The 8,534-nt window shown below is 45.1% G+C and overlaps 1 protein-coding gene across 1 annotated transcript; it reads right to left on the bottom strand.

Annotated features, from left to right (window-relative positions):
• Positions 1-598: 598 nt before the first annotated feature.
• On the bottom strand, positions 599-7,986 carry LOC122898799 (pepsin B-like). Its single transcript, XM_044236480.1, has 9 exons — positions 7,931-7,986; positions 7,358-7,514; positions 5,889-6,006; positions 5,272-5,390; positions 4,398-4,597; positions 2,994-3,116; positions 1,931-2,078; positions 979-1,077; positions 599-751 (listed from the first exon to the last, which is right to left on the bottom strand). The coding sequence occupies exons 1-9, from the start codon at positions 7,984-7,986 to the stop codon at positions 599-601; spliced, it is 1,173 nt and encodes a 390-aa protein (XP_044092415.1).
• Positions 7,987-8,534: the final 548 nt, after the last annotated feature.

The raw sequence follows: 8,534 nt of genomic DNA on the forward strand, positions 1-8,534 counted from the left end.
GAGCACCCATAGTGAGTAGGGAGGAATGGGTCTGTGAAAACATAAGATAATCCCAACATGCATTAAAATTATTTTGCTAACCTACAAAACTAGAAACAAAACAATGTCCAAAAAACCCACTGTGTTGTCTGATCAGACCTGGCCTCTGAGCACCCGTTTGGAACATTCTCGAAGGTTTCTTTTTCTTCTCTAACTTTTAAGAATGGAGAGAAGAATGTGTTAGAAGAGAGCATGCTGGGAGGACTGGTCACCTCCACCAGAATACCTCATGTAGGTGCTACTGTGTCCTTAAAGTCTGTGCTGTGGGTCTTCACTCAGAGACCTCAGCTCTGTGTTTTTGCCCATTGGTCAATTCACAGATCCCCCAAAGAACTGTTGCTAATGAACTTAGAATAAACTACTCAAGCAGAACACAAGAAAGACATTTAGGATGAACAGCAAAGACTGTTTGGAGATTCTTGATTTATTAGTTGCAGGAAGTAAGATTCTAGTACACAGAGGGATCAGACTAGTCTAAAATGCTGCTGTCAGCCCAGAGAACCAACAAGGCAATCCCAGAGTCTTGCTGGGAAGGAGGAGACAGCTGCCTCTTGCTGTTCTACTTAGAGAGGGCAAAACCCATTCTGTTGTTCCCCATGTCGTAGATAGTGTAATATTCCTTGAGGAAGACATCTCCCAGAGTCCACAGGGGCTGCCCAGTGGGGGAGGGCAGATAAGTGGCCTCAATCCCAAGGGTGCAGTAGCCATTGTTCTGCAGAGACAAAGGACATGAGGATATAATCAGGTGCATGAGGGGCCTTTTCCCACAGGTACATCCCACCCTATATTCCACAACACCTGTGGGGTCTCTGGCTTCTTGTTCACCCTCAGCCCTGCCACTGGTGGATCCCCATAGGTGCTCAGATGTGAGCTGGGACATGGAACAGCTGTTTGGACCCATCCAATCCCGTTTCCCTGGAGCCTGGGGTGCATACGTACGTTGAGGACATAGGCAGAGGGAGGCAGAGGTAATGGAGTCCCACTGATGACGAAGGTAATGGTGGGCAAGCTCTGTATGGAGTTGCAGTCGACCACAAACTGAGACAGAGTGGAAGCAGAGCTGTAGAGTGCCAGGGGGCTGGGGGCCCAGACAAAGGGCCCCGAGTCTCCCATTCCCTGTGAGACTCTTTTCCTGACCTTCCAGCAGAGGTCGGTTGAGAGCATGGAAGGTAAAGCCTGATTCCCAGGTACAACACTGACCAGAAGCTTTTGCTTTCCTGGGCCTCCTTGGACACATATCAGCTCTGAGATTTTGGTTGTATTGATATGGCCATAAGGAGTCAGGCTCATTTCAGAACACAGATTTCTATTGCCAGGAAGTCCCACTTACAGAGAAGAAGCCTGGGCACATTCAGTGTGAAACACGCTCTCACACAATTCATATCCACACTAGTGTGCACCTATCCATGTGCTCAAATCACACACACACATACACACACCCTGAGGACCAAGATTTTGTCTGATTAACTAGACTCTTGCATGCAGGAAGAGGAAACTACAGAAGCACGTTTAAGGGAACAGGTTTGGGCACAGGAGGCTGCTCAGAGTAAAAGCCAAAGGAGTATTCCTAGGGAAGAAGGAAACCCAAGTGGACTGGAGAAGTACAATATGCCTGACTCTGTTGTGTACAGTCAAATGACAGTGGCCACACCAAGGTGAGATGTGTTCCTAGGGCTTGCAATGGAACAGCCACCCCTCCTGACAACCATTCAGCCCATACTCACAGTTGGGGTTGGTATTTCCCCCCTCCCTTACCCCTCCTTGACTGAAAGGTCATGCTGTGTCCCCACCTGATCTGACCCACCAGGGCTCAGTTCCCCCCACAAAACACCTCCTCTTGTGCTGAGGCTGTGTGGATGTACAGAGAAACCCTTGGCTTCTGGTTACTCACATCACCATTCTGAGCCTCCTGAGCTCCAGTTTCCTTGAGGAAGGAGCCTATGAACTGCTGGGGAACAGCTAGCACATAGGTCCCTGTGTCCACAATGGCCTGGCAGCCCTGGGAGCACAAGCCAGTGGCTTGGTTACCGACGAGAAACCTGAGGAAAACACCAGTAGAAGAGAATCAAGTTCCTCTGCCACAATCATGTGCAATGTCAACTGATAAGTGGTCATATGGTCTTGAATAAAGGCCAAAGAAGTGTATCTTTAATTGGTGGTGATGGAGATTTCCTGAAGGCTTGGAGTGTAAAAGTAACTGGTTCATGGTCCTGAGCTCTGGGAGAAGATACACTTAGACTAGAATTTAGAAATTTGTGAAATGTGTGACTTTGGTATAGTTACTGAATCTCTGAGCCTTGATTTCTTTATCTGCACAATGAAATACACTACTGAGCACTTTACAGTGTTTGGTGGAATATACATACAATAATACATATAAAATATTTAGCACAGTATCTGGCACATAGAAAACATCAGTGATAGCTGTTATTTTTACTGATGAAGGATTTGTTAAAGATTGAGCTATTTGGGGGGCGCCTGGGTGGCTCAGTGGGTTGAGCCGCTGCCTTCGGCTCAGGTCATGATCTCAGGGTCCTGGGATCGAGTCCCACATCGGGCTCTCTGCTCAGCAGGGAGCCTGCTTCCTCCTCTCTCTCTGCCTGCCTCTCTGCCTACTTGTGACCTCTCTCTGTCAAATAAATAAAATCTTAAAAAAAAAAAGAAAAAGAAAAAAAGATTGAGCTATTTGGGACAATGAAGCTTCCAGGAACAAAGACATGGATTCACAGAAGCCAACGAATAACCAACCTGCTGACATGATAAGGCTCAGTGATAAGTCAGAAAGCTCATTCAAGAGCTAGATGCCAGAGTCTACTGAGCTCCAGGAACAATCAGCCTGAGGGTTTGCTGATTCTTTCAGAAGTGTGTACCAATGCAAGAACAGGAAATATTCCCACACTGGAGGAATATCCTAGAGGTGTACATAATCCATAGGAATTTTCCCCTGTACTTACTCATCAATGGCAACCTGCCAGTACAATTCCCGAGTGACTGGAGCCCAGACGATCTCACCAGAATAAAATTGGGAGTTTGAACCTCCCAGAATGAGCTCTCCACCATACTCATAGGTTGGTTGGCTGGGGAGAAAGGGAGAGAAGCATGAATTCCCACAATACACATGATCAGGCATCTCCTTCCTCCCCTCTCAACATCCCTCTCTTCAGACCCACAGGAACCACAGGTCTAGAGGTCTTGTCTTCTAGTCTGCTCTTTAGACTGCACTAGGTTCAAGGCACAAGGGAGAGGAGACTTCTCAGAGGAAAACTCAAGAGCAGAGAATTGGAAACACAGACCATGTCCATAAAAGAGGAGACAGAATTGAAACCATGCCTCTGGAAAGAGACTACAAAGTCATCCTAGGGAAACCCTCCTAGAGACAAAGTCAGAACAAGAAGAAACACCTTAGGGGGTACCTAGAATGGTCTGACAGAATGAGATCTCCTGTGTTCAGGCAAGGGGATGCTTTTGTCATGCTCAAGTTGGCAACTAGACAGTGTTAGGGGATTTGGGCCTCTTCTGTTCCCTACCCTGGCCCAGTAAGTAAACTTATCCATGAAAGTTCAAAGCCAGTAAAGTAGGAAAGGTACTGGATCTGTGACCAAGATACTTGTGTTTGAGTCATGGCTTCATGCCTATCAAACCTTGCTCAGTATTGACCACCTGTTTAAGCCTACATTTCCTCCGTGAAAAAATTGGGCTAATGAAAAGATTTTTGAGATGTCATGTGAAGTAATAACTACAGGTACTCTTTGTAGAGCCAAAGATGTTATTACAAATATTATTTATTGTAATTATCTTTATTATAAATTTGATTTTACTATATTAGTAAGTAATCATGTGGCTTGTTCTAAAGCTCTACAGATATGCAAATCTAATGCAACAATGTCCACATTTACTAATTATATCTTAGGGGACTGTAGTTCATTTAAGGAAAGGGTCATCCTATAGCTGTGACCTAATTAATATTCTTCTAGTGCAGGGGCACCTGGGTGGCTCAGTGGGTTAGGTGTGTATCTTTGGCTCAGGTCATGATCTCAGGTCATGAGGTCCAGCCCTGCATTGGGCTTCCCTGCTCAGTAGGGATCTGCTTCTCCCTCTCCCTCTGCTCTTCCTCCCTGCTCATACCCTTTCTCTGTCTCTCTATCTCTCTCTCAAATAAATAAACGAATTCTTAAGGAAAAAAACTCCTCTGGTGCATTAAAATAAAATTCCCACAAAAATGTAATTATGAATTTTCAGAAATGCATAAACATCTTGTGTCAAGACGTGTTAAAATCTTGGCCTTGTCTGATATTAACTTGCTGAAAGCTCCTACATTGCCTCATTTGCTGAGACCTACCCAGGGCAAGGGTGCTCACCGAGAGAAGTAGAAGCTGAAGATGGGCTGGGTGAGCTGGCCTTGCTGAAGCATGCTCTCCATGACTGTTGGGCTATTCCCCACTGCCAGGTTGGGGTAGGCCATTCCAAGGATACCATCAAAGTTTGCATAATAGAAGGGGTTGCTGGGTTCAACCTCACTCAGACCAAATAGCTGGTTCTTGATGACGATGTTCTGAACCTGGGACAAGCAGAAAGAAAAGATTAACAACTCAGGTGGACAAAGTCTTCCCAGACTTGGGTGCCCAGGGAATAGAATGTACACTTTTCTAGGGGATTTGGCCTCTTTCGTGCTTAATTCAACCATGGGTGGGGTCTGGAAGATGAAGGGATTCAACATCACCCAACCATATATATGTCTTGGAAAGAAGAGTGTGGGTGTTGGGGAAGCAGAGGCCATTGTGTTCTAGAGTTAGAGTTTCCACTTCCATGGACAGTGAAAAGACAGTGGCTGATTTTATTTTGAACAATCCATGTGCACAAATGACATAGGAACTATGGGTGCTTGATGTAAAGAAAAGAAAATAGTGAAAGGAAGGTCTTCAAATACCTACAGTAAAATCATGTGGAGAAGGAAGCAGATGTGCTCCATGTGGCTGCAGAGGGCAGCTTAAGACCAGGGAGCAAAGTCAGGGGAGGCACAATGTAAAGAGCTCCCTGCAGTCAGGACTGCTGGGGAAGCAATTCCTGTCTTGGGAGAAATGTTTTGATTAAATGGCCTTTAACATACTTTCCATACATCAGTTTCCAGGAATTTGTACCTATTTAGTAATCATGGGTCTCTCTGAGAGCTTTATGCTCTGAAAAAGGGGATCCAAAGAACAGACCCACAGAAGAATTGAGAACAGCACTTACATTCACAGTGTCATATCCCAGGAGCACAGTCAGGCTGCCACTTCCATAACACAGTGTATACGTTTGCCCGTTGTTTCTGTAGGTAGAGGAACTGCTAGGATTGAACGTGTTGTGATTGGCTATGCAAGGATAGAATGGAATGTTAAGGTCAATACATTTTCCAAAATAGTGGGAGGACACTTATCCTTGATGGCCTGAGACCATTAGACCAAGGCTGGGATTGGGCTTCAGTCTCAGATCCTTTTGCTAAAGATAATGTGTAGCCACAGAAAAGTCTGTCCCCGTAGGAAACAGATGTCATCCCTCCCTTCCTTTTCCTGAGGGATGGATCAAGTCAAAGTGCCAGGAATTGGGGCCTACAGGAGAAAGCTGAGGAAAGGGAACAATGTAGAAAAAAATGGAAGCCTCGGTCTATTTCTGCTGTCTCTCTCCAGAACTGTAGCACCGGTGAAATGTAGACCAAGGTCAAGATTTCCAGATGGTCTGAATTTAAGGAGGATGAGATCATGGGTATGCACCAAGAACTCTGGACTTGGGTGCTGAGATTGTGCCCAGTCCTGACTCTGCCCTGCCTTCTGCTCCTCTCCATAGGTGGGTGATAATGGTGGTATACTCACAGCAGGCCTGGCTCTGGCAGTAGGTAGAGGGCACCCACAGGTTGGAGGAGCCTGTGTCAAAGAGGACCAGGAAATTTTGTGGTGGTGTCCCAATACTGATTTCTCCAAAGTAATAAGACTGCAAAGAAAAGTTTTTCATTCTCATTAAGCAGACAAATTTTGTCCTAAGGATGGGGAAGAAGCTGACTCACTAGAAACCACATTTTGGTAAAATCATTTTCTTGGGGTATAAGTAGCTTCTCCTCCAATGGGCTCTTTTTCCCATCTAGAGCCATATTTCTCTCAATATTCCCCATTTTCATCCCCAAATTCAAGACTTTGACTGGATGAGAATTAGTCTGGCAAGCCAATCTCTTCTTCCAAAACCATTTTCTAACTTGTATCACATGATAACTCCATGGATTTACCATTCTATGCCAGAACATGCAAAGTTGGAGAACTAATCACTTTTTCTCCATTTCCAGGTCCATCCTCCCTCCCCACATTACACACACACACACACACACACACACACACTTCTTTCTTGTCTAGTGTTAGATATTTCTCCACCATTCTCCTCACTCTGGTCACACAGGAGCTAAGACACCAGGAAGTCTAGAATGAGAGGTAGCATGGAAAGCAAGAAGAGAACTTCACTGGGGCGCCTGGGTGGATCAGTGGTTAAGCCGCTGCCTTCGGCTCAGGTCATGATCTCAGAGTCCTGGGATCGAGTCCCGCATCGGGCTCTCTGCTCAGCAGGGAGCCTGCTTCCCTCTCTCTCTCTCTGCCTGCCTCTCTGCCTACTTGTGATTTCTCTCTGTCAAATAAATAAATAAAATTTAAAAAAAAAAAAAAGAAGAGAACTTCACTGAGACACAGTTTAAGTTTTAAGTGAATTCAGGCCAGTTATGTCACATACCTGCCTCTTCGTCCACCAGCTACAGAAAGTGAAAGTTGAAATAGGAGATACCTAGGGTGGCTTCTAAATCTGACACTCATGTAACATCTCACTAAGCAGAGGCCATAGGACACCAGTGTGTTGAGATGCCCTGAGCAGCACTGCAGCCTCGAGAACACTCAAACACTTGCTTTGAGTACCAGCATATGTTTCCAAATGGGAAGATATATGGCATCTGGAGCCACTGGAGATTTGCCTGGCAGCTTTGCATGTGCTTTCCTTCTTTCCCCTGCAGCCCATCACTAGGACGTCCTTTGGCTCTCTCAATTGACTTCAGTATGGTCACTGTGAATCTCATAACCATATAAATGGAGCTTTAGAGAGTGAGTCAATAATTCGAGGAATGAAGGAAGGAAAGGGAATACTGCAGTGTTAAGGGGTACCAACTCATAACTTACCCAGATACTTTCCATAGAAGGTGAGACTTAGGTTTAGTAAAAAGTCCAAAATCAGAGCTAATGAGAAGTCTAAATAAGTATCCAAGAATGGTTCTTGGCCAAGGGTTATGGACACCACCTCCCCCTTCACTTACATTCAGGTAATTGGTGAAGGGCTCATAAGCAACAGCATCATTATTGTAAAGATACTTGGCACCTGGGTCGACCTTTGGGTGGTTCTTCAGGATTGTGTCTAGTACACCCCGCTCTTTCATCACCTGGCGGATGGACTTGCCTTTCTTCAGAATGATTCTGCAGAGATTAGGACAAACAAAAGGTGTGACCTTCACAGTCTCCATTAAAGCAATTCCTTCAATGATCTGGTCTGAAGTTTTCAAATCTCCTTAGTACTCTGAAAATCCACTGCAACATATATTTGGGTTTTTCTACTTACACATTGTTTTCACAGAATAAATTTGTGTTTATCTGAAGTCCCTCCTATAAACTTGGGACACGAATCCTGTTTCCCTCTTTCTTGGCCAACACAACACCAATCCACCCTTACACACACACACACACACACACCACATTCATCTATCCATCCATCCATCCATCTATCCATCCATACATCCATTTTAAGTCATGGTTCCCTAGGTTTTCAGTTAATGGTACCAAGACACAATATGATTGCCTTTCCAAAAGATCTGCAGCTGAATCCTCATACATACCTTTCCACACCCTCTGAGAGGTGTAGACAAATCAAGACCAAGACCAGGATCTTCATGGTGCTGATTTTGGTGGCCCCCACACACACAACAAGACACAGCGGCACACCCAATGTGTAGGACACACAGAGTGAGACTGGGTCTCTCTTTTATACTCTGATCTCCCTGCACTTTTCACCTGTAGGCACGTGGTCTTCTTAGCCTTGTACCAAACTGTGCCCCTACACATCTATGGATTCTGTTTGTTTTTCCTCCTGGCAAGAATTATGGCCTTTAATATCCACTCTGTAGTCAACTTAAGAAGTGATTAGTGACTTTGCTGATGGAATCCAAAGATTAGGATGTGATAGCAAATGGGAAATGCACTGGAGACAAAGGATCCTGGTGCCCACATCTACTGGAAAATGGGTGCTGGCAACTTCTGCCAGAACAATGGAACAATTTGTTCTTTGACTCCAAAGTCCATGTGCTTTTGGAGATTTGCAGAAGACTCTCCAGTTCTTCTCCTTTTCCTTCCTGTTCCTCTCATCAGAATCCTCTGTAGTCTTCTAATGTGATTCTCATGGTCCTTGACACTCCGACCTTCATTTTCAATTTCTTAGTTCAC

Source organism: Neovison vison, chromosome 2 (assembly GCF_020171115.1).
Source record: "Neovison vison isolate M4711 chromosome 2, ASM_NN_V1, whole genome shotgun sequence".
NCBI lineage: Eukaryota > Metazoa > Chordata > Mammalia > Carnivora > Mustelidae > Neogale > Neogale vison.

What these genes read in the sequence shown, in the direction of transcription:
- LOC122898799 (XM_044236480.1), bottom strand. Translation starts at nt 7,986, where the DNA reads ATGAAGATCCTGGTCTTGGTCTTGATTTGTCTACACCTCTCAGAGGGT. An exon ending in CTGCCAGAGCCAGGCCTGCT is followed by an intron (nt 5,391 to 5,888) that starts GTGAGTATACCA and finishes ATCCTTGCATAG; the next exon opens with CCAATCACAACACGTTCAAT. An exon ending in TGGGATATGACACTGTGAAT is followed by an intron (nt 4,598 to 5,271) that starts GTAAGTGCTGTT and finishes TGCTTGTCCCAG; the next exon opens with GTTCAGAACATCGTCATCAA.